Here is a 26397-nt window from a genome sequence, read left to right on the forward strand (position 1 = left end):
GTCTGGACTTTCATCTTAACACAATGAAACATTTTAAATTGATAGGATTGAAAAACTAAGAAAAACAGAACTTGAGCCCTGGCCCGGTCTTACCCGCAGGGCCTCGATGACGAGGTCTCTGGCCTCCAGTTCCCCTTCCATCACACTGAGCAGCATCCGCAGCTCGGATTTACTGAGGGTGTCCACATCAAACTCCTTTTTCTGTAACACAAAAATTTTAAAAGCAATGGAAAAACTATTTCTCGAAACAATACCCATGTCCATGCGTGCAGCCCCTATTGAAGGAACGTGCTCTTTCCTTTGATACCCCTGCCCGCACCACACACAGACACACAGACACACGCGTGGGGCAGACGTGCAATGGGGCATCCTCGCCCCAGTGGCTCAGTAAATCCAAGAGGCACTGGGCCCTCATTTGGGCACAATCTATGCCCTGACCTTCCAGAAGGAGGGTGAAAACACAACAGCAACATCGTAAACCTCCCCATAAGCAAGCACTATTTCCCCAGCCTGCCAGCACTTCTAGATTCAGAATCTCTTCCAGCTGTGACGCAGAGTGAAAGTCCCCTGAGTTCGTGCCTTAACAGGTCCGGTGCATATTGGGGAGAAGTTGCGAGGGTGGCCAGAAAAAGTGTGAGAATGTTTTCCTAGAAGGGCCCAACGTAAAGGCTCCTGGAAGGCTGTTAGAGACTCCGGAGCGCCCAGTAATAACAGGCCATGTTTATAGAACTCTCCCCAGCCCCGGCTCCAGCTGGCAGCCATGGCCAAATATGGCCCACAGATGTGTGTTCCTTGGGCCACAGTGTGTTTTGTTTTTTTATTCAGGCAGCATTAAAAAAACCCCGAAGATATCACCAAATAATCCAGAGCTCTGGCTTCCCTTCAAACCTGATTCTCATCCCCACAGGTAAAAACCCCAGAGCCAAGTAGCAGCAGCCCCTTTAGAAGGAACATGGTCTTTACTTTGACACACACACACACACACACACACACACACTGTTGAGAGGCCTTGCCCAACACCCACATTCCATTATCTGGGCCTGTGGTCAGGGGAGTCTGGCACCCCAACTATATGGTGATCACGTGCTTTCTGACACGATGCCTCCACAGTTTCTTGTCACTTCAAAGGCAGGCTGAGCCTTCCAGAGAGCCAGTTACAGCATGAGGTGCCAGCACCAGGACCCTGGGGGTCACCATCCTCACCTGTCACTCTTCCAGCCCTGCTGTCCTTTCTGCATTTCTTCTTTGGTGACTGCATCCAAAATCACTGCTTTAAATCCCAAAGATCTACCCCTGGTTCCCAATTATTTTGTCTCCAGCTCTGCTCACTAACCTCACAGCATGTTTTAGGAGCAGGTCCCTGGACAGTCGTGCTCCAGGGGACACTGAGACAGGACCAGTGCTCACAGCTCCGCCTGGGTGAATTCCCACAGCCTACGCTCCCCCCACAGCCTCTGCTCCCCCTACATGAGCCCTCCTGTGGAGAGACTCATGTGATAAACCCAGTCACCATCACGGTAGGGGAACCTATGTTCATCCCCAATGTCTCAGAACACCCAACCTCAGAAGCCATACTTTGGGACATGCCAGCATACCCCTCCACATTTTCACAGCACTCACTCAGTGGTTTCCAAAGTATTATCAAAGATCCAAATCTAATCTGTAAACATCATCCTGTCTATGTTTCCGTTAAGAGAACCACAACGCAGAGAAGTTGGGTAATGTGCCCAGATCACACAACGAGGAAAGAGCAGGACTGCAGCTAAGCACTTGACTAGTCTACACACTTTCCCAGCACAGTGCAGACTTTCTAGAGATCAAAAACAGAGCCATTCTAGCAATCAGCGACTAAGAACTAGTTTAGCACCTACGTACCTGACCCTACACTATCCCTCTGACACAGAAGTAAACATGGCAAGCCCATAAATGATTCCAGGGACTCTCAAACGGGCATGACCAGAAACTGGTGCCTTCTCAGTTTCAAAGGAACCTTCTGAAGATGATAATAATAATATAAAGGATGAGAGACCAGAGGTAGCTGGTTCTTCAGAGAAAAAAAAAATTTAAAAACATGTCTCTCTTAAAATTGTTTGTGTTTGCACATACATTAGAATAGTTGTTTGGAAAGGCAGAAGATACCTATTAAAAAGGAGAGAGAGAGAGAGAGAGAAGAAAAAGCCGTAACAAGCCTAAAGCATGGGTAGTTCTGGCAGGCATAGAAGGATAACTTAGAGATGTTCCTGTGACTAGTATAATCCAACATACCAGGCCTCAAATTTGGCTCCTATTCTATAATGGTGTCACATAGGTCTTATAACCCAATAGTTGTCAAATTCAGACACAGGGAAGAATCACTTGGAGACCTTGTTAACAGGCTGTGTGGGCTCCCCGTTAGAGTTCCTGGTTGAGTTACGTCTGCGGTGGGGCTCCAACTTTGTCTTTCTAAAAAGGTCCTGCTGCTGCTGCTGGTCCAAAGACTACACGTGGAGAACTATTTCTACAACTTGCCCTGGTCTCGGTGTTCTCACAATAGAAAGCCCAGCATCCACCCCACAGAGTTCTTGTGAGGATTAAACAGAAACATAAGTGCTAAATAAAGGTGGGTGACTGTTATTAATAAAGGCAGGTGATTGCTACTAAAGCTGAGTGCAGCCAGGGGTTTTATATAGGGAGAAGGGGGATATTGGCTGTAAGCCTTTTGTTTGAAAATCTACCAGCCCAAGTCCAGCAAACTCAGTTTAATGACTATGACAAAAGACAGACTCTTTTATCCTGGTCTTTCCCACTGAGATAGGAGAATAAGACGCAATTCTTATCTGCTTCATAGCAGTAACCTTCATCCAGTGTCTGTCCACAAGGACTGTTCAAGCAGGCAACACCTGACCACTTAGCACTGACCTCCTCTTTAGATTGTCAAATCCAAAAATGACAACAGCCAATATAATAACGGCCACCCGGTGTGAATGAGTAAAAATAATATCTATTTTTTTGGTTAGATTGGCAAAAAAGGTAATATAGTTTTTGGTGTACTGTAGAATTTTACTAATTAGTTTATATGTGTCATGAGATAAAAGAGGTTGAAAATCGCCACTTTAGAGGGCAATGTTTTCTTAATGCTGCTGCTGGTTGCTCTGAGGATTTTAATTAATGGTTTATTGTCCTTGTTTCTCCAAAGGTTTAAAAGTAAAGCACTCCGTTACAAAACAATTCCATTGATTTGAGAGAGAGGAAGGGGGGGGGGAGGGGGAAGAGAGAAGCATCAATTGTTCCACTTAGGTGTTCCATTCAGCTGTGCACTCAATGGTAGCTTCTGATATGTGCCCTGACTAGGGATCGAACCCGAAACCTCAGGGTGCAGGGACGATGCTCTATACACTGAGCCACCCAGCCAGGGCCAACACTCCATTTTAAAAACTAATAAATTCTGAAAGACATTGCTAAGACTCTTATTCATATCAGTCAGGAGAGCTTGCCTTGGTTCCATCATCATCAATATCACAGCACGTGACCTGCAGCCAATACTTGTGTTTCTCAATATATCAGTAAAAAGGGAAATTCATTAAAATAAAAAAATGTTTCAAGGGTTCTTGCTAAATCATAGACTGTTACACAGAGTTTTTTTTAAATATGTCTCTCATCATATTAAATGATGTGTTATTTTTGTTAAAAAACACTACTACTTCCTGGCCTGCAATAATAAAAATATTATAATATTTTCCAGTTGTCATTCTCAAATGCTTAATGTTTCCATCTCCTATTCTGTCAAAACAGAGTAAAAGAAAGCATATAACACATGGTACAGGTCATAAGACCCCCGGTATTTTACAAATAAATTCAAAGCATTTTACTATTTTTAGAAAAATAAAGATGCCCCAAAGCAAAAATCTCAATCAAAAACATTTTTATTGTTTCATAAGAAGTATTTTTCTGATTTGACACACAGATGGTACACAAATCCTTACATACAGAAGAGGTAATTAAGTTTTCTTGGATTAAGGGCAAAATAATTGTTCTAAATCTTATAATATTTTCAAACCACTTGATTAAGGTATGAATGACATACAAAATGGTTTTCATATTGAATGTATACAACTTGTTGAGCTGGGAAGCAAGTATACAACCACGAAACCATCACCATAGTCTATGCCAGGGGTCCCCAAACTTTTTACACAGGGGCCCAGTTCACTGTCCCTCAGACCGTTGGAGAGCCGACTATAAAAAAAACTATGAACAAATCCCTATGCACACTGCACATATCTTATTTTAAAGTAAAAAAAAAACAAAACGGGAACAAATACAATAATTAAAATAAAGAACAAGTAAATTTAAATCAACAAACTGACCAGTATTTCAATGGGAACTATGCTCCTCTCACTGACCACCAACGAAAGAGGTGCCCCTTCCAGAAGTGCGGCAGGGCCGGATAAATGGCCTCAGGTGGCCACATGCGGCCCATGAGCTGTAGTTTGGGGACCCTGGTCTATGTCATAAACAAATCCATCACCTCCAAAAGTTTCCTCCCTTCCTCTTTTCTGAAAAATGTTACTTAAAAAAAAAACAACAAAAAACAACCCTGACCTGACCAGGTGGTGGCACAGTGGATAGTGCGTTGGACTGGGACACAGAGGACCCAGGTTCGAGGCCCCGAGGTCACCAGCTTGAGTGTGGGCTCATCTGGTTTGAGCAAGGCTCACCAGCTTGAGCCCAAGGTCGCTGGCTCGAGCAAGGGGTTACTCAGTCTGCTGTAGCTCCACAGTCAAGGCACATATGAGAAAGCAATCAGTGAACAACTAAGGTGCCGCAACAAAGAATTGATGCTTCTCATCTCTCTCCCTTCCTGCCTGTCTGTCCCTATCTGTCCCTCTCTTTCTCTGTCACACACAAAACCAAAACTGATTTAATAGTCTAATTTGCAAAAGATACAAGAGGAGATAAATTCAAATGCCACACTTACATAAAAATTAGCGTATCTATTGAGAAAAACATGACACCTCTCTTCAAAAAAAGTCACGAAAGATATGTTCACAGAATAAGCTTTATTATTACTGCACTTGCTTGTCCTAATCAACAAACGATATTCCAGATCTCATCTATTAGTGATGGCAAGGCACTCAAGGAAAAAAAAAAAAAGCAAAAGAAAACCCTGCTAGGTTCCAACCCTGCAGGCCACTCCGCTGCCCATCATATTTGATGTTTGTCAGAAAAAGCACTCCAGGAAAAGTGCTTCTTAATACCACATTTTTAAAATCTGGCTTGGGAAGCCCAAGGGAAACCAGCGCCCAGTCATCATATAGAGAGAAAGCCTGCTTCGGGGCATAAACAAATTATATGTAAAATACAAGGCACAATTCCAAACTCTTACTGTTCAACACAGCAGTTTTCAACAGCTCTGAGTCACTTCAGGCAGCTGTGAGGAGGGTATCCTGTCCTTCTCACGCAGGCAGAGAGAGAGGGAGAAGATAACCTAGAACCTGGCTGAACCGTCAACTCACACTGTCAGAACTGAACAGAGACCAATACCAAGTGTCCTTTGTGACCTCTCCCCATCCCCAAATTAAAACATGCTGGCTTTACGCATGCATTTCGACAGTCACAGCCACATAGGGCCAGAAGACCCTTACCCACATTCTTTAAGAATTAATGGAGTCAGCACATTGATGGTTGTCCAAAAGCCTTAGGAAACATTATGAGCTACAGTGGCAGAAGTGTCCCTTGGGTCTTCGCCCAAATGTATCAGTTATGGTGAAAATCTAGTGATCAAACACAAAGCCAGACAGGTGCTCTGGCTCTTTCCACAAACACCAAGAGCATTTCTTCCAGTTTCAAAACTAAGGAGTTGTGCCTACTTTTATCAATGAACATCCCACGTGGGAGGGTGGCGGGCTTGGAGCACGCAGATGGGCTTGGAGGATGGTACTTCCTGTGGTTGGACCTCATGTCTATCAGCGGTACAGTGAGAAGGTACTGAGGGGTATGTACAAGCTCTCCAGCCCCCCAATGTCCTCATCTGGCAGACCAGCAGAGTAACTGGATTACTGAACTGAGGAAATTTAGGTCATTCCCTCAAACCTTTGAGAAATATTTGAGGAAGACTAATTTTGCCTCTTTGCTCAGAAGTTACAGGACTGTGCTTCCTCCCCAGTATATAACAGTGCACACTAATAAGTAACCACATATTTAGAACTTCCTGCACACCCAATATTTATGCTCCGGGGGGAATAAGAAAGGCCGTAAAGGAGGGCAAAGCAATAAAATTCATCCTGAGGTTCGAAGACTGCATCACAAACAGGAAAAAATTCAATCCAACTTTCCAGGTACAGAGCATTAATATTTACAATATTAATAAAATTTGAATCTAGACAATGATGATGATCTTCATGAAGTACATATATTTACACTCTACAACTATTTCAAATCTCTGACGCTGTGTCTTACACATTGGGATTATTCCTCCCGATTCGTGTTCCTGCCACGGTCTGCACACTCCTGATTTCATTCTTCCTAAGTCTTTCTCTAATCCAGCATCAGGACGAGCTCAAATCCTCCTTTCACATGTCTTTCCAGCCTCCAGAATTCTCTCATTCTCTCAAGTCAGTGCTAGCGTCTGTTTCACGACTTCATTAGGCAAATTACTCATGTCCTGCGTTGTGTATTTCCTCATGATATTAAACTTATTGATGTTAACCCTGCATTTCTTACCTCTACTAGATGTTATCAGAACAACAAGAGTAGTACATTTTTCCATGCTTTTACCTACTATGTATGCAACCCCTCTTTGGTATAAAATGCCTACTATTTCACTCGAATAATAATACCTAAAGCAACAGACTGAAAAGTCAGGGTCAACTCTGCGTAGGCAGACCTCAGCTCAACCACACTGCCAGGGGCCTTTCATGAAGGAGAAGCAACTCTGTACGTTGGAAGGAGGTAAAACTAACACGTAAATAGACTGTCAAGAAGGAAATCAGGTAATGGATGTAACTAACTTTATGTACAAGGAAACTGGAGTGAGAAGCAGAAAAGTGGCTCGGTCAGGGGTGGCAGCCTCTAATTATTAAGGACAACTGCCACCCTTCCCCTCCTTTCAGATCTGTCCTCATTTTCTCCTTGGAATAAAATGACTACAATTCAGATAAACCAAATGCCTATTTCCATCCAAGCTCAGCTTCTCAACATTGCATCAGTTGAGACATGGTCCTAGGTGAGACATGGACCAACTCTACAAGCAAGTTGATATTGAGCTCCATAAGTGGGCATTAGAAGCTTATTATGCACTGAAAATCATCTCCATTATCTGCAGGTGGCAAATGTCAGCACGCTGATTTTCAAGTGAAGGAGCTGATGGATGGATGGATGGATGGATGGACGGATGGACGGCTAAAGGATATTCTTACAGTTATAAAGCCCTTCAGTGGAAGAGCTCAGGCTTTGAAATCATCTTGATGCCTTTTCAATGAAACATAAAATGGTCAAAACCAAATCATTTGCAAAAATAGTATCCGCTCCACAAAGCAGTCACCTAGTCCTAGGCTATACCGCGCTTACAATAATAACCTTTTAAATTCATCCTCAACCTCTTTGGCTACTTATGAAAAAATTTATTCCAAGAGAGCATTTTCCCCTTGAAATCTGGATTTCTACATGGATGGCATATTGCACATAGCATTCATACCATGATCTCACTTTTGCGTAATTTATAACTAATTAAACTAAAAAATTTTAAGTCCTTTGTTGTCAACATCGCCATCGCCTTTCTTGTAACCGGTCTCCAATTTACTATGCAATTGTCCAAGGCAGACGATAAGTTTCCTTTTCCATGTTACATGTGTTGCAAAAGTGCTCCAATGGAGAGTACAATTAAGTACATTCCAGTCAAGTCTTCTAAAGCAAGACTCAGTGGTCAGGTGGCACCACATGTGGCGGTACAAGGGAGGACATTGCTCCATCCTTCCTAGGCACATTCAAAGTGAATCCTAGACCCATATTTCTGGGCATCTGTGGATGATTCCAAAGCCTTGCCCAATCTCCTTCTTCCTGCCCAATCTTTTCTTTTATTCCCTTTAACAAACTTTCCTGTATTTCCATCCTGACACCCTGGGGGCAGTTTGGCCTTGATTCTGTAACAGGGAAAATTCAGGATGTGCAGGATGCAGTTACCACCAGTGTTTTGAAGAGGAAAACATCTAAAAGGAAAACTAATTATGTTGGATATTAAACTAATTTTTTTAAGCCTGTAAAGTATGTGAACTGTAGCTCAGAAAGACCACACACAAATGAAAATCAAAAAGGAATCGGGGTCATCCTTCTGAAACAGGACCTGTGATATCTACAATGTTAATTATTTCAAATCACAGGCTAAGAGCTTCATTGCAATCTGGTAACACTGAGTAAATTTTCCAATTAGCCAATCAGTATAAAGTATTATACAGTTTCTTAGTGAGAATTCATTTTCTTCTTTCAGTAAATACTGGTGAAACACCTACCATCTTCCTGACACTGTACTAAGCTACTTTTGCTTTCTTTTAAAAACAAAGCCCAGCCCTGGCCGGTTGGCTCAGCGGTAGAGCGTCGGCCTGGCGTGCGGGGGACCCGGGTTCGATTCCCGGTCAGGGCACATAGGAGAAGCGCCCATTTGCTTCTCCACCCCCACCCCCCTCCTTCCTCTCTGTCTCTCTCTTCCCCTCCCGCAGCCAAGGCTCCATTGGAGCAAGGATGGCCCGGACACTGGGGATGGCTCCTTGGCCTCTGCCCCAGGCTCTAGAGTGGCTCTGGTCGCGGCAGAGCGACGCCCCGGAGGGGCAGAGCATCGCCCCCTGGTGGGCAGAGCGTTGCCCCTGGTGGCGTGCCGGGTGGATCCAGGTCGGGCGCATGCGGGAGTCTGTCTGACCGTCTCTCCCCGTTTCCAGCTTCAAAAAAAAAAAAAAAGCCCACACAGCTCTTCTTGAGGGGGGGAGCTGTTTTTCCCCAGCCAGACTTATTCTCCATATGATAAACGGCTAAGTTCTAAGTCTGTGAAACATTTTCTGACCTCATAAAGTTACCTGAGACACAAGAGAATAGAACTCACTACAAGCTAGGTTAGGCCTAGATTCAACTACAGAGAGTATAAATGCTTTTCTCTAAATACAATTGTTCCTGTGAGGAATATAATAATAACAATGATTCTGACAACAATAAACTCTAAACAACAGGTACAAACAGAAATATACAACCTATTACATAAGAAGAAAAAAAAAAGTAGACTGAAAAACATCACACCAAAGCAGTTATATTCTCATTTTAGGGGAATATTTAAGTCTACTTCCTCAACCTCTGGGCTATTTTAATAAAACACATAATTGATACTGAAATTGAAACATCCATGCTAATCTTTGAAAACTCTTCACATGTGGCCCAGGTGACCTCTCAGAGAATCCTAGAAGAAATCCCAGCCACACTTGGACACAGCATCCCGTGGTCTCCCTGTCCAAATCTTCCTTATATCTTAAGGTCGAGCTCAAATGCCATCCTGCTGTGGAATGTTTCCAGATCTTTCCACTAGTGCTCCTCTCCATCATTCTTCCTACCCAGATGCCTAATGCAAATTACTGTGCCTCTCATGACACCATCATCTCTGTTTTGACTCCTTGGTCTATGGCAGATTATATCCCTGCAGTGGGTTATTTTAGGACAGCAAAGATGTTATTCATGATGGCTTCATCTCAGGAAGTGTTCAGTAATGTGTGTTAAATCTAGATTATTTTCTACTTAAAAATCATGCTGTGAAATTTTCAATATTCTAGAGCCGCCATTTAACTATAATTGAGTTTATTTTAAAGAAAGCTTAGTGGCCTTGGCTGGTGGGCTCAGTGGTAGAGCGTGGACCTAGCTATGGAAGTCCCGGGTTCGATTCCTGGTCACCGCACACAGGAGAAGTGACCATCTGCTTCTCCTCTCCTTTCTTTCCCCCTTCTCTCTCTCTCTTTTCTCCTCCTGCAACCATGGCTCAACTGATTTAAGCATGTCGGCCTCAGGTGCTGAGGATGGCTCCATGAAGCTTCCTCTCAGGTGCTAAAAATAGCTCTAGTATGAGCATGGGCCCCAGATGGGCAGAGCATTGGTCCCAGATGGGGGTTGCTGGGTAAATTCCGGTGGGGCACCTGAGGGAGTCTGTTTCTCTATCTCCCCTCCTCTCACTTAAATAAATAATACAATACAATAAGAAAGCTTAGCAAAATTGGCTAAGCAGTTTCCTTTTATTGCATGTATATTCAATACTGTGTTTAGAACCAAAAATTTCAAGGTGCTGGCTGTTTATTTAACATCAGTGTCATACATTTTAAACAAAATCATTGTTGAAGTTTTTTCTTGTCATTATCACCATGACAACAAAATTTGTATCTACTTTTTGCAAAGTAGCTACTCCAGAAAAGCCTAGAATTACAAGAATGTTGGTCAGCTTCCTAAAGACAGCTCTAAAATGATCTCCCCTTTCCTTACACTCTTAAATTCTCTGGTGACAATAAAAAGCAGAAAGATTTCTCTTTTACATACTGCCTTATCCATTAGGAGATATTTTCAGAATAGAAATAGCAATATAGCTATAAAAGTCATCATATTTGGCTAAGGTGCTGAAAATAACCCAGGTCTCTCGGCATGGTTTGCAATAATAAAACAACAACAACAAAAACTATTATTATGATCCTATTGAATAATCTGTTACAAAGCTTTCCACTTGAGATGATTTCAGGATTTAAACAGCTAAGAACAAAGATAGCAAACTAAATTTAAAACACTCTACTGAAAATCATCTTAAGCTGGAAACTATAAATTAAACTTGTCTCTAAGCAACAATCTAAATAGTCAAAACTCAGTGAAAACACTTACTTTCAAAAATAGCCTACTGCTTTGGAGTCTCCACTGGCTCCTACTGTCAAGTATACATACAAAAATCCACTGTGTATAAACTGAAATAAATTTGAAGCGAAATAAATCTCTAAAATACAAAAAAAAATTACTTAAAAAATGTCAGTCCTCAGTTGCCATAAACCCAAAATGAATAAAAATGTTTTTGATTTTTAATCATTAAATAAGAAACAGTTATAATGAACAATATCATTCCTCAGCCTAGATTCTAATTTAAAAATCAGTCTACAGGACAAGGGGCTGATAAGCCTTAAGTGAAAAATAAAACACCCACTTTACTTCACAGAAAGTGTCATCAAAATTTTACTATAAAGTCAAAAGTTATTTAAAAATATTAAAAAAATTCTATTAGATTATTAGATTAAGAATCCTTACTGCATCTCCTCAGAACCCTCAAGAATTCTATGGAAGTAAAAAAGGACTTTGATTTTCACAGATTTCCCAAGGCTATTCCCATAAACCAGGGTGAAATAATCAACTCCCCACCCATACACAGTCTGAAAATCAGACCCCTGGATATTTTCAACATCAGAAAGGGAACACTGACCTTGTTAACACAAAAACCTGCCTGGCCTCCAAGGTTCTGTTTACAATCTAACCAAATAAAACTATAGATGAGCTACAGACCATAAATCAGATGTTTTTGTTTGGTTTAATTGTCAAGTGATTAAAGCACCGAGGGTAGCAGAAAGAAGCAGCCTGCTCTAAGTAGATTAAACAAACAAATCCAACCTTCCTTGGGAAACAAGAAACACACAATCACACTTAACACACAAACACACACTCACACCCCTTTTCCTCTCACTCCCTCAGTTTACCATCTCTTGGGGACGAAGGTACCCAAAAGTTACAACTTCCCAGAAAGGCTTGTTTTAACAAGCAGGCTTCCTTAATGTACTTTTGCAGAGAGGAACTGACTCGACGCATCAGGAGCAGGCAGGTTTCCTTTGAAATCTTAAGAAAGTTCGCATTTTCCAGCTCCTCGCCCCCCCCCCCCCACAAAAACAAAATTTCCTTAAAGTTTCAAATCAAAACTTGCCAGTGTCACAAGTGGAAATGAGCAGCCCTGCTCCGCGGCGCTTCCCTCTCTCCCTCTCCGTTCCTCTCCTGCTTTCCAGGCTTGGCCCCTCTCAAGCCCGAGGAGCTTCGTCCACATCTGTCCTCTCCCTCTCGGAAGCCTTACCTCCAGGCTGGGAGGAAGTTAAAGCAGCCCCGACTGTTCATACCTGGCCCTACCCTCTGCTGCTCGTGCTCCGACAACGCTCAGGTCACGGGAAGAACTGCGGGGTGTCCGGGCTCCTCTCACTCCATCCCACCGGGCCTCCGGCGGGTGGGATCGCGCCGCGGGTGGGTGGCGCCCCCAAAGCTGCCTTTCTTTGCAGATCCTCGCAGCTGCGGCGAAGCGCCTTCCCAAGCCCGCAGAACGCTGTTTTCCCAGAAAATGGGGGTGCAGCCCTCCCTAAAGGTAGGGCTGGGAACCGCCACTGAAACTGTGTACGCGGACACTCGGGAGGAGCAGGGGGGACCAGCGATGAGTGGAAGCTCACTCGGTTACTAGTCCCCAAAGAAGAACACTGTTGATACCAGGTGCTGAACCTCCACCTCTGGCGGGCACCTTCTCAGGATGAACGAGGACCCTCCCCCAACTACCGCCACCACCAAGTGATGGGGCAGGCGGACCGCGAGGACCACAGCGCGGGCGCCCAGCAGCAGCCGTGCCCACAGCTGGGCACCGGGCCTCCCCCAGGGGGCCTCCGCGCACACGCACACACACACACAATGGGCATCCCGCACCTGCACGGTGATGACCCGCCCCTCCCCTGCTGCTTCCCTGGGTCCGCTGAGCGGTGCCGGGCACCCCCGAGACACGCGCCCACAGCCACGCGAGCAGCGAGAGGAGAACAATGGGGGGTGTCAAGTTCGCCGGGAAACACACCCCAATCCTCACCCCGGGCAAAGCCACCGCAGCGAGGGAGTGGGCGAAGGGGTCGCACCGGACGCACGCAGGAAGCCCCAGAACCGAGGGACGGGGCTGTATCCCGCAGGGCTGGGAAAGAACAGAGGGGTCCCCAGCCCGGGCGGCCGCCTCGCTCCACAGACCCGGCCTCTGGCCAGGAGGACACCCCGGGGAGAGGACACCTCGGGGAAGAGGCACCCCGGGGAGCCCGGGCAGAAGGAGCGTCCGCGTCGCAAGCCGGTTCCAGCGGGCCCCTAGCCCGCGCCCGCACTCTGCCCGCGCCCGCCCCGGGACCTCGGTTACCGCCGCCTCCGCCGTGGCCCCCGCCGCGTCCTGCGGGGCGCGAGAGAAGTCGGGCTGGCAGCTCGCGCCGTCCGTCGCCATCTTCCTGCTCTAGCGGGTCCAAATGCGAGCTCGGCGCGGCGGCTCCAGGTTCAGCCCTCTCGGCGCGGGCGGCGCTTAACCGCTGCGGTCCGGGGTGCGGGCTCTCCCGGCCCAGCCGCGCCGCCGCGCTCCCTCCGCCCCTCGCCGCCGCCCCCTCCGCCTTAACCAGCTGAGCGCCGGAGCGCCGCGGTAGCGCCCGCCCGCCCCGGCACCGCGCCCCGCGCCGCTGTGGGCAGCCAGCGCACTGGTCCCCGGAGGCGCCAGAAGGGGGCACATGCCCAGGCCCTGCTGTGGTCCTGCACCCAGGTGGGGAGTCACGGCCCCCGGGTGCGGGGAAGGAAAGAGCTCAAGAGGCGATTCGCCCAGCACCGTCCCCACCAAACGGCGGTGAACAGCCGACGTGATGGGAATGTCAGGCCGTCTGGTCAGAATTCTCTGTAAGATCAGGAAAACTCTTCACTTCAGCCCCCTCTATTCCAGCGCTAAGAATCATAAGACACGCTTTTCTAAGTTTTGGGGTGTTTGGGTTTTTTGTTTGTTTGTTTGTTTTGTCTGTTTCTTGCAAGACTACCTACCACCAGGCTGTTTACCTTCTCGTGGTATCTATCTGGCTTCGTTTTATTATTTGTTGCCTCTTCTCTAAAAACCATCAACTGCTGAATCCAAGCGTATTCCGCTACGCTTTATGTCTTTGCACCTAGCCCCTTGTCCCACAGCTTTCTCTACAATCTCTTTCTCCAGAAAGGGTCCCCTTGGATCCTAAGTCTGAGATATTTTCCGAAGGGCTAACCAAGAAATGTCAAGTGTCATTGCTTGAAAAGGGAGGTTGCTGCTTTTAAGATGATTTAAAAGAATTACCTTGATGCAGTAGGTACACGCAAACCCCAAAAACTTCCTAAAAATTGATATGAGAATCATAGATCTTAAAAGACATTTCATGAGATTAAAGAGTTAGGCCCAATTTCTCAATTTTCCCTTTTGACATCTGAATCAGTTTCTACCCTTCCTGCCAATTCTCAGGATATGAAAATCTATCACCTTATCAAGACCATATGGTAGAGACCTTCCCAAATCACCAGATCGCAAAAATGTGTTGAAAGCACAAAATCAAATGGAAGCATTCAAGCTGTGTCTCAAAGAAGTAAAATCAAAGCACAGCCAGACCCAGGACTTGAAATTCTGGAAGATGAATGCCTGGAATGCTCCATCCAGGGGTTACAGATCAAAGCTCATTTTTTTTTAAATGGCGATCTCCTATTGAAAGGTTTTGGCACTTTAATTGTTTCACTTCCCAAATTGGATCTAAATATGACAGACCAGGCAGAACATCTTTTCTGCAAAGGCTCTGAAAAGGTTGATTAATAAATTGTAAAAAGTTCCCTCCCAGAAGAAATCTACATCAAGAAGGAACTTTTACCTGAATCCCTGGGGTTCAGGGTCATAGGTTTAGAAATCACCTCAGGGCTATCCTAGAAGCAGAGGTGCTCAGTGATTTATCTTCTTTGACTTTATAGCTACTCCCTCTCTCAGCCTTGTGGTTTTTATCCCTGCTTGTTGTACCAGTTTCTTTTATGAAACATTTTCTCTGAAATTGCTCAATATTGGAACAACTAGATTCCTTATAAGATGAAAGAAATGCATTTGACAGTTACACATAGATGCTGAATTGATAGTAAAAATTTAAAGTTGGAGCCAAAAGTGTTCCTTGTTATTTTTCAAAATGCATAATTCATGCATCATAAGACAGTGAATTTTCTTGATACTGATGTTGAATGGTAGCCCAATAAATTAACTGACACACTTCTGGAGGAAAAACAATAAACTTCACTTGAGGTTAAGAGCTATAAATTTGACATGACAATATTTCTGGAAAGCAAATCCTAATGATTTTATGAAGCTCAATTCTTAAAAAAAAAAAATCATTCTTGGGGAAAAAATAGCTCTGTTAGCCTAAATACAATGAATGCAGAATTCCTACACAAAGGATTCAATTAATCCTTGAGAGTTTTCTTACCACTCACCTTATTTATTTATTTATTTTTATATAAAATGAAAAATAAACAGGTGGAAAAATAATCATAGGACAGTACATTTTAAACTGCCAAACCCAGGACCTTGGAAGAAAAATAAATAGTATTTTGTGTCTACCTTAAAGCTGCCATTGCCACAGCCCAGGATTGGAGGACAGGATTACACCTTCTGTGCTGTATCCCACCCTACAGCACAGAAGTTGGCACACTAGGAGTTAACTCTAAGGAAAGGACACTTGCAGGTGTCAGTTCTCCCCTGACAATTAGCCTGCTGCTGTTGAGACTGAGATCCCAAATTAACTCTTTCTGAAAGACTTCCTTTTCACAAAGGCAGGCTCTATTAGAGTCAAGGCAAATAGATCTGAAAGGGCAGTGACTAGATAGATGGTTCTCGAAATGAAATCTTTGAAAACTTCATGAAACACCTTCCAAAACAGAAAAGAAAAAATAAGAAAAAAAGACATCCTAGGGCCAGAATGAAAGTTTCTGAAAGACAGGAGAAATAAATAAAAAGTAGGAGCAGGAAAAAGAGAAATCTCTGTAACAAAAATGAAAAATGACGTTTAATCAGTAAATTACGTTCAGCATTAAAATGAATAGACTGCAAACAGAGATAACTAGTCACATTGTTTTCTCCTTTGAACTAAATGAAGTGGTTGACTTGACATGAATTCAGACAAGGAATTTTCTGACCACTGTTTTGCTGAGCCACAGCATACTCTGCAAGATTCTCTTTTAAGACCAATGAAATGGGTTGCTGCAGCCAGGAATGCAGACTCCTGGGGGGGGGCACAAGTGGTTTTCTGATTAAACCATGGCCTTGCCTGCTTCCGCCACATTCTCCAATCCTAACCCCAAACCCAGGGAGCTATACATAATGATGCAGTAGGCTGCTTCTTCCCATGGGAATAGATAAAGGAATATACATCTATCCTAAAACAGCTTCCCCTATGGAATAAGAGAATTCTTCATTTCAGTCAAATAACAACATTTATGTTAACTCCGAAGAGCAAGCCATATGTTATCATGTCTTAGTAATGCCAAATGACAAAATTATGAAGTAGCAAATCATTTCAGACTGTATCCACAGGCTGTAGTTATACAATTTAAATATTCCAGACCACATTTATCCCTGTCTACACCACTGCGACCAATTTAAGAAGCCCCAAATCTTGACACAGGGAACTCTAACGAAGCACAGATGAGCTTGAGGGCCCTGGACCTATCACATGTTGTTTGAAGCCAAGACATTGCCAGAAACGAGTTTTCATATGACCTAACTACATTCCCTCACAGTCAACTTGTCATTATCTGCATGTGCTTAGGCTCTTTGTGGATTTTCCTCAGTAAATTTAGACCTAATTTAGTTAGCCACTCTTGTCAACAATCTATGGTTTGGAAGGCCTCCTCCACCAACTGTAGTTGGTTTGTGCCAAGGGAATGGGAACTAATTTTACCTAAGCTAAAGCAAAAACATAATTAGGAAATTAAATCTGCTAGGTAGGAAGTAAGCCAAAATGTAGCATAAATATATCATTATAATCACTCCCAGACCCTTTTAACACCACCCTAGCTAAGAAATGCATTTGGTCGTTCAATGCTATAGTGATGTCCAAATATAAGATTTTATTGAAGCATTAAAATACCGTGATAACATTATTTTCCAGTCACTCTAAGAACAGAAACTTGGACTAATGCAGACCAATAAAGCAGTGTTGGTTCTGCTCTATTAAGTGGTTTTTAAAACTATTACTTGCTGGTTTGGATTCTTATCTGCAGAAGTCATTTATGAAAGTAAGTTTTAATCCAGAAGGATGTTTCAGTGAAAAACCATTATGGAAACCAATTTGAGGAAAGGAATCTGGCCCACTGCTGCCCCTCATCCACCTGAATTGCAAATGGATCTGAATATTTCCGTCTATTCAGCCTCTTTAGCAACCCCACAAGCCTGCAGTGTGTAGTTACTAGGCAACCACTAGTGCAGGGGTGTTTATGCCATTAGGCATTAATTATAGCACGCTTTATTTTTCTTAGAAAGTTTAAAAACTATATAAGTAGGTTGTGAGGTCAGACCCTTCTTTCCTTTGATCAAGGGTAGAGTAGCTATGAAACCAAAGCTGAGGGTTTCTTTTTACTATGGGTGTGTATTGTTCAGTTCAAAAGGAGACATAGTGTTTGAAGCATTAATAAGGAAACTAAAGATTATGCCCTTCAATTTTCATAAATATGCAGATGATATATATGATTGATTCAGTGATGATTAACTTATGATACAAAAAACAAAAGCCATAAATGTATAGCTCTCCTATGTAAAACTGTGAAATAAACTAATATACAACATTTCCCAGACAATCCTAATCATTAGCCATATATCAAGTTAATGTAGTTTTAATTATCTCTGGAATTATTGAGACATAAACTCCACCTTACACTTCCCAAAAGCTCACTTGATAATCATAGTTGTTTTGTCCACTGAGACATTTTTGATTGATTCAAATCAGTTTGGCTTACTTAAAATCACCTGGAAGTGTAATGTCATTACCTGCAAACAAATAATATGAATATGTATAGCAGATGTCACTCAATTAATCAACAAATAAAAAATTTAATTCAGACTGTTTATAAAACAATGTCACAGCTAGACTTGAAGGCTTGATTATATTTGTGATTGAAGAACTGAAAGGGAGAAAGGCATTGGTGGTGTTGTTTTCCTTCTAGGAAGGGTGCAGTCATTTGAAAAGTTACGAAGAAAATAATTCTGACAAATCAGCACTAAGGTTTAATGGAATGGAATGTTTTGTCCTGGCAATTAAAGAACCATTTAACCATTGAAGTAGTTTTATGCTAGTAATACAATAAAATACAATACATACTGGCCATTACTGTCAGAGTCACATCCCTTTACCATTAAATCATCACTTAATGATCAGGATTTATCACTTTCAGCATTAACATCTTCTTTGCTGAGAATCAATTCAGTTCAGATATATTGTACCACTATTCTTTCCTCCCTTCAGTATATGTAAAGGACATCACTTTGTCAGTTTTCAGTCTTCCCCTCCTGGCCATTGGTCATACAAAAGGAATAATGCCACCTGGATCGCAGGACATGTTTGGTTGATATCTTCTGCTTGGATAGCCCTCCACCTCCACCCAATGTGGCCATAGGTACCCATTGGAATGTGGTAGGAACCCCATTATCAGAATTTAAAATTGCAAGTGGTGATTGGGGAAGAGTTGAACTGAGTCTGCTCAAGACCTCCTGAGCTTGAGCAATGGGTAAAGTCACCCCGTATGTCATACCATATTGTATGGTTCTATTTCCTGTAAAAAAATCATGTTTAGAGATATAAAAACAAACAAAAACAAAATCATAGAGTGAATGATATCATATGTGAATGATATAGCAATAACCCTTCTAAAAAGGAAATATTTTCATGACCCTCTATAGCAGGGCATAAATTCTCATTTATAATGCAATCAAACTTACTGATCTTTTTCTTGTATCGTGTTTGTGTCCTGTTTATAAAATATTTCCTTAACTCCTTACTTTCCTAGGTGCTATTTCCTGTTGAAATCTCATCCTGCACATGCTTGGCTTAAAATTCAGCCTAAAATTTGAGAGTTTTTGGACCCTTTCCTTAAATTTCTTTTTCTCTGTCACTTTGTCCTTCAATTTCCAGACACTTTAGTAACCCTCAAATCCTGACCTTTATCTCTTTAGCTCAGTAAACTCCTCTTTATTCCCCAACTGTCCCCACCTCCATCCTAGCCCTTCTCTTCAAAGTCATAGCTCCCCAAATCCTACCTGCATTCACCGCTTGCTAATGCCTCCTAACAGTCATTTTGTATATGTTTTACTCTTTTTGTTTCTTTCAGTAGGAGAGTTGGCCCAGTATAACTAGAATTGAAAACCACATGTGCTTACTTTTAGAGAGATTGTTTATAACTAAGGAGACCTTCTAATATTCCCTTGTCTAACTGGATTGTATCCAGGACTGTACTGTTTGTTTTTTCAGAGTGGGGATGGGGGTAAACCCGCCTAGACACTCCAGTTGCCACTGACTAACAAAATCCAGGCCCTAGCCTGCTAACTCATCTATAGTGCGACATGAAAAACCATGTTGGCAATAAGGGATGACATTGCAACAATGGACTATAATGCCATGATGGATAAACAGTTATCAGTCTTTAAATTGTAGCAATAATTCTCTTATTTCTAGGGACTGGCATGCCTGTGAGTTTTCAGAAAATGAGAGAAAAGTTAGAGATTGAAAGCAGAGGAGAGGAAATAGTGTGAAGGTGCCCTTGAGTGTCTCTCAGTGAAGAGACTGATGATTAAATGTATGTTCTTCAAAGAGCAAAGGTATCTCAAATGGGAAGATTCTAGCACATTCTGGAAACTTCAGGCAGATTTTTGTGGGCTTCAAGGTCAAATGAAGGTTGGTAGGTCCACAAGAACATTAATTCCAAGCAAATCAGCAATACCTAACACATGACAATAAATATTTAACCAACTTAATTCAATGAAACTGGTGGATGGATAGTAGGAAAGAAGGATGAGTAAATGGATGAAGGAAATATTACTACTTACTTTTTTATCATTGGCCTGTTTGGCATTTCTGGTGAAACTGATGGATTTCTTCTCAGAAAAAAAAATGTAAATGCATAAAACAAAGTAGAAGATCATAAAGAAAATGAGTTATATTCAAATCCAGTGATCAAAATTTTGCACATGAAAAACAAATTTCCAATGTAGTAATAAATGTGCTTTTTTATTATCACAATAAGTAACATGATATAATGGCGGGCCCATCATTGGTGTAATCTTGAGGTTTCTATGATTGTAAATCATATTTTGAGATCTCTACAACAATTATATTGAGAGTTTAAAATATCTGTGATTTCTATTGTGAAAAAGTAACAGGTACTCTCAGGTCTATTGTGGTCTGTTGCCTAAATTCCTAATTGAAGTAAATTCTAAAACCTGAAAATGTAATTTATTTATTTTTTTATTGCCATGGAGTTGCTATGGAATTCTATCCATGAACCCCATTATTTAAGAACTTTATACTATAGATATTAAGGAGAGTTCATACTTTTTAAGTTGAACATTTCTGACATTTAGTGATATATAAAAATTATGTATATATGATGTATATTTATATAAAATATGTATATATAGAAAAATATATTTTTATTTTGAGGGAGGAGATTAAAATCTAAATGTTACCAACAAAGTAGGGTATGCTGAGGGGAGAGATGAAGAATTCTGAAATGCCACATCTCCTTCACCCACAAACACAAAACCTCAGATCCCACGCTGTAGAGTAACGGCTGAGTACAGGGTTACATGATTCAGATCCTATTTCTAGCTGGGTGACCTTGGGCAAGTGCTTCTCTCAGTTATCACTTAAGTGCCATTATAATGGCTCTTGCTTCTACAGGGCTGTTGAGAGGATTAAATCAGTTAATTCATTTAAACACTTAGAACAGTGTCTGGCCCCAGTAAAGTTTCAACTCTTTACTATTTTTGTGCTCTGCACATACTTACTAAAAAATGAACAGTTGCCCTAGTATGCATGGAATTGCAGAAGTAATTTATTAAATTTAAAATAATTCTACAATTACACAACTGTCTTAACAAAACCCTTTGTATAAACTTTTTGTTTTAAACAAAATATTCCAAGACTGTAGAGTAAGTAGTAAAAACTATCTGTAAGTGTTTGCAAAAGTCGCAAAAAGAAGTGTGGGACAGGTCATAGAAGTTTGTCTCAGTCAAATGGATTTTTGCTACATTTAGGGCATGTCTCTTTTTTATCACATGAGGAGATAAATTTTCATCAAATAGTACATATTATTTGTTCAAAAATATAACTAGGGGTTATGTAGAGCTAGGATCCCAAACTCTAATCTGGTCCAGCCCATTAGATCCAAGTCTAACCTAATTCAAACCAATAGGCTAAATCATGTAAGCAGACATGTTTTGATTGACTTATATGATGTCTTCTTTTTTTATAAAGAGGAATAGTAAATTATCAACATTTAAAAAGTGAGGAATTTCATATAAAATTTCATTTTTCCAACCTCTCAAAAATTAGGAGAATGATAGCACTGAGCTCATGCTGAGTCCCTTCGGGCCTGAGGCATGCCCTCTCACCACCTGGAATTTCCATCTGCCCTGTTTTATTTTATTTCACGTTAGTGCATCCCATTATATACAGTGTTGGGATTCAGCCAGTTTGCACTGGTTTGGCAGAATCGATACTTAATTTTTTGTTGAGTTTGGCAAACTGGTTGTTAAAATGGCACTTGTGATCAGGGTTCTCCCTAAGGTGGGCGCCTGGGCAGCTGCCCATTGTGGAAATCACAAATTTACATTCCTTACTCTTTTTTGATGTTCATCTGCACAACAGCATATTCTAAGCGCCTGTAGTAATAGTCATTCATCCACAGGTGAAAATAATTGCAAGGGAGGATGCCAATCAAGAAGCAATATGAAAATAGCTTAAAGAACAGTTTTATTGTTTTTGTTTTTAACACTTTCATTAATTTTTAAAACTCTTATAACATAACCTAGCTTTGTGTATCTCTTTTATTGTTCTTATTTAAGTATTAAATACATGAAATAATAAACTACCTTTCATCTGAGCAGGCGGTGGCACAGTGAATAGAGCGTTGGACTAGGACGCGGAGGACCCAGGTTAGAAACCCGGAGGTCGCAGGCTTGAGCATGGGCTCGCCAGCTTGAGTGTGGGGTCACTGGCTTGAGCTTAGGATCAGGGACATGAACCCCTGGTCACTGGCTTGAGCCCAAGGTTGTTGGCTTGAAGCCCAAGGTTGCTGACTTGAGCAAGGGGTCACTCACTCTGCTGTAGCCACCACTACCACCCCCCTGCCTGGTCAAGGCACATATGAGAAAGCAATCAATGAACAACGAAGGAGCTGCAACAAAGAATTGATGCTTCTCATCTCTCCCCCCTCCTGTCTGTCCCTATCTGTCCCTCTCTCTGACACTCTCCCTGTCTCTGTCAGAAATAAATAAATAAATAAATAAATAAACTACCTTATTGTATACCACTTTTTATACTTAAAATGGTCATTAAGGCAGAGAACTGGTTGTTAAATTATTTGAATCCCACCCCTGCTTATACATTACTTGCTTGTCTTCTATAGGGTTTTAATTTATAATCCCTAGTGCAAAACATTGTAGTTTATGTGATTACTAAGAATTAATACATCTTACTCATTTCAATAAAAAAAGGTAGAAGAAACTGGAACTTAAAAACATGTTGAAATCCTGGCAATGCCAGTTCCTTGCCATTTACCGTCAAAATGCATGCTAACAACTCACAGATCCTCTGGGAAAGGTTGATACATGCATCTGTTACAAACGCACTTGTTTCCCCTCAAAATTCATGTGTTGAAGTGACTGTATGTGGAGATAGAAAGTTTACAGAGGTTTCTATGGTACAGTGAGGTCTTTGAGAGGAACCCTAATCCAATATGACTGGTGTCCTTATAAAAAAGATTCTATCACAGATACGCCAGAGGGAAGCCCATCCGCAAGAGGAGAATATGGCCATAGATAATCAAAGCAGAGAAGCCTCAGAAGAAACAAACCTGCCAACATTTTGATTTTCTAACCTCCAAAACAGAAAATAAATTTCTGTTGTTTGAGCCAGCCAGGCAGTGGTACTTCGCTATGGCAGCCCTAGCTCACTAATGAAGCATCTGTTCTGAAAGAGCTCACACTTTCTCTGCGCGCCCACAAAGGGTGTGTATATCAACCAGCCGGGGTAGGAAGAGGACAGATCTGAGGCAGTGGGCGCCTGGTGTTTCTCAGTACAAGGGTTTGTTATGTGTAGGCTCAGAGTTTCTTCTTCTTCTTCTTCTTCTTCTTCTTCTTCTTCTTCTTCTTCTTCTTCTTCTTCTTCTTCTTCTTCTTCTTCCTCCTCCTCCTCCTCCTCCTCCTCCTCCTCCTCCTCCTCCTCCTCCTCCTCCTCCTCCTCCTCCTCCTCCTCCTTCTTCTTCTTCTTCTTCTTCTTCTTCTTCTTCTTCTTCTTCTTCTTCTTCTTCTTCTTCTTTTCCCCAAGTGAGAAAAGGGGAGATAGAAAGACAGACTCCTGCATGTGCCCCAACCGGGATCCACCCAGAAACCTCTGTCTGGGGCCAATGCTCTGCCCATCTGGGCCATGGTCCTAACTGAGCTATTTTTAGTGCCTGAGGTGGAGGCTCCATGGAGCCATCCTCAGTGCCCACAGCTGATGCACTGGAACCAATAGAGCCCTGGCTGCAGAAGGGGGGAGAGAGAAAGAGAGAAGGGAGGGAAGAGGATAGAGAAGCAGGTGGTCGCTTCTCCTATGTGCCCTGACTGGAAACAAACCCAGGACATCCAGATGCTGGGCTGATGCTCTACCACTGAGCCAACTAACTGGTCAAGGCCATCAGAGTATGTCACAAGCAACTTGTCCTTACTAATAGGCACACTGAACTTCACTCATTTCTACATCATCTCATCACTTGATTGAGATTATCCTTTAATGAGTTTGAGAAACACAAGATTTACAGCCAGCCCATTATGAACTGCATAGAGCTTGTCACATGTCTTGATGCTGCAGCGCAGCCCCCATGCAAACCGTTGATGTACCAGGACTCAGCACCACCCCCATCACACAACTCTAAGCGCTTCCACCTGTCTAGAGGTCTAGGTAAATGGCAGCCCTATCCATGCTCCATAAGACGCCAGAGGCTGAATTACATTAGAAAACACTGGTTGTACTTTCAAATGTAAGGATTTGGTAATAGGAGCCTTTTTAGACCTGAAGCAAGTGATGGCTCTTCAGCGAATCTCTTTTCATCTCTATAAAATGGGAATGATCATGTCAGTACTTTCTTCACAGGGTTGTTGTGAGGATTAAATAAGATTTACATGCATAAGTGCCTCGAGTGCTGAAAGCAGCTACACAGGGAATGTTAATGACCTAGAGATACCTTCCAGTACTCAGATTCAAGGATTCTTTCAGCTGGACATCTGTAGCCTCATCATTAAGAAACACAGCAGCCCTTGGTTAGGTCCGTCTGTGGTAGCACTTCTGTCTTAAATGCACACATATTCTGAACTCTTCATTAAGGAAATGCCTCTGGGCTTAAAGCTTGGAAGGTGTTTCTTATTCCCTCATTACCACATTTTTTTATGTAAGTCAAATTTCCCATCAGAATACATCAAGATACCATGGTGACAATTGCTATAGAAATGCTAGATTTAGAAAGCAATGAGGTGATTTCAGTTGTTTCCTGCTACCCATGTTCAACAGCCTAAACCACTTTTCAACCAGATGACTGAAAGTGACCACCTGCCCCAAATATCTTGACCACTCTCTGCTCTAGGATCTAAAACTCCCACTTCCTAAGATGTTTCAGATGTTACCCATTTTATTAAGTCCCAGCCTAACATTACCTGGAACACAGAATATTAACAGAGCTGATTCTTTAAAGATATGTATTTGTCCACTTTTAATCTAAATCACAAGTTATTAAACATTGCCTGACCAGTGGTGGCGCAGGGGATAGAGTGTTGACCTGGGATGCTGAGGACTGAGGTTCCAAACCCCAATGTCACTGGCTCCAGCGCAGGCTCACCTGGCTTGAGCACAGACTCTCCAGCTTGAGTGTGGGATCATCAACATGACCCCATGGTCACTAGTTTGAGCCTTGAGCCCAAAGGTTGCTGGTGAGAGCAAGGAGTCACTGGTTCAGCTTGAGACCCCCAGTCAAGGCATATTTAAGAAGCAATCAGCCTGACCAGGTGGTGGTACAGAGGTTAGAGTGTCAGACTGTGACACAGAGGACCCAGGTTCAAAATCCTGAGGTCACCGGCTTGAGCAGGGGCTCACTAGCTTGACAATGGGGTTGTTGGCTTGAGCGTGGGATCATAGATATGACCCCATGGTCACTGGCTTGAGCCCAAGGTTGCTGGCATGAGCCCAAGGTTGCTGGCTTGAGCAAAAGGTGACTCATTCTGCTGTAGCCCCCCAGTCAAGGCACATATGAGAAAGCAATCAATGAACAATTAAGGTGCCGCAACAAAGAATTGATGCTTCTCATCTCTATCCCTTCCTGTCTGTCTATCCCTATCTGTCCCTCTATCTGTCTCTGTCTGTGTCTCTGTTATACATACAAAAAAAGAAGCAATCAGTGAACAACTAAAATGACACAACTATGAGCTTCTCCTATCTCGCCCTTCCATTCTCTTTTTCTAAAAATTAAATAAATAAATAAATAAAATCACAAGTTATTAAATCAAATCATAGCAAGGTATGTAGGATACGTGGATAATGGTGAGCAGGTGTGTAAGATAATAGCAAATGTTATTATCTTACATTAAAGGGGCTCAAGCCATTAGAAACTCACAGTCTCTAACTAAAGTTGAAAATCCCCTGAACTGAGAAAAGAGATGAAATCTAGTATTATCAGAGCTCGTAATTTTTCAAGAGAAGGAAGAAATCAAAAGTGTATTTGAAATTTTCCAGGTTTTTTTTTTTTTTGTATTTCTCCGAAGCTGGAATCGGGGAGAGACAGTCAGACAGACTCCCGCATGCGCCCGACCGGGATCCACCCGGCACGCCCACCAGGGGCAATGCTCTGCCCACCAGGGGGCGATGCTCTGCCCCTCCGGGGCGTCGCTCTGCCGTGACCAGAGCCACTCTAGTGCCTGGGGCAGAGGCCAAGGAGCCATCCCCAGCGCCCGGGCCATCTTTGCTCCAATGGAGCCTTGGCTGTGGGAGGGGAAGAGAGAGACAGAGAGGAAGGAGGGGGGGGGGGGGGTGGAGAAGCAAATGGGCGCTTCTCCTATGTGCCCTGGCCGGGAATCGAACCAGGGTTCCCCGCACACCAGGCCGACGCTCTACCGCTGAGCCAACCGGCCAGGGCTACCAGTTTTTAAAACATGTCTACAAGTCAGGTCTGACCATGGCTGCCAGTGTTCTGACTCATCGATGCCCGGACTCCACTTGTCCTCTCCCCCTGGACTTAAAGTACAGAAACAGGAAGCACATTAAAGACGTGGATTCCTAGGGGCCTCCCTAGACACCCCCATGGAAGCCCATCTGCATCCTAAGC

The 26397-nt window shown here is 42.8% G+C and overlaps 1 protein-coding gene across 2 annotated transcripts in view; it reads right to left on the bottom strand.

The window, feature by feature from the left end:
• Positions 1-13296, bottom strand: part of CTTNBP2 (cortactin binding protein 2) — a 168895-nt gene extending 155599 nt beyond the window's left edge. For both annotated transcript variants that reach the window (XM_066362548.1, XM_066362547.1), the window contains exons 1-2: positions 13166-13296; positions 94-201 (exon numbers count right to left, since the gene is read on the bottom strand). In XM_066362548.1, the coding sequence (XP_066218645.1) occupies positions 94-201; positions 13166-13246 (189 nt within the window). In that variant the 5' untranslated portion in view covers positions 13247-13296. The remainder of the gene's footprint in view (positions 1-93; positions 202-13165) is intronic.
• Positions 13297-26397: the final 13101 nt, after the last annotated feature.

Source organism: Saccopteryx leptura, chromosome 2 (genome assembly GCF_036850995.1).
Source record: "Saccopteryx leptura isolate mSacLep1 chromosome 2, mSacLep1_pri_phased_curated, whole genome shotgun sequence".
In the NCBI taxonomy this organism is placed as follows: domain Eukaryota; kingdom Metazoa; phylum Chordata; class Mammalia; order Chiroptera; family Emballonuridae; genus Saccopteryx; species Saccopteryx leptura.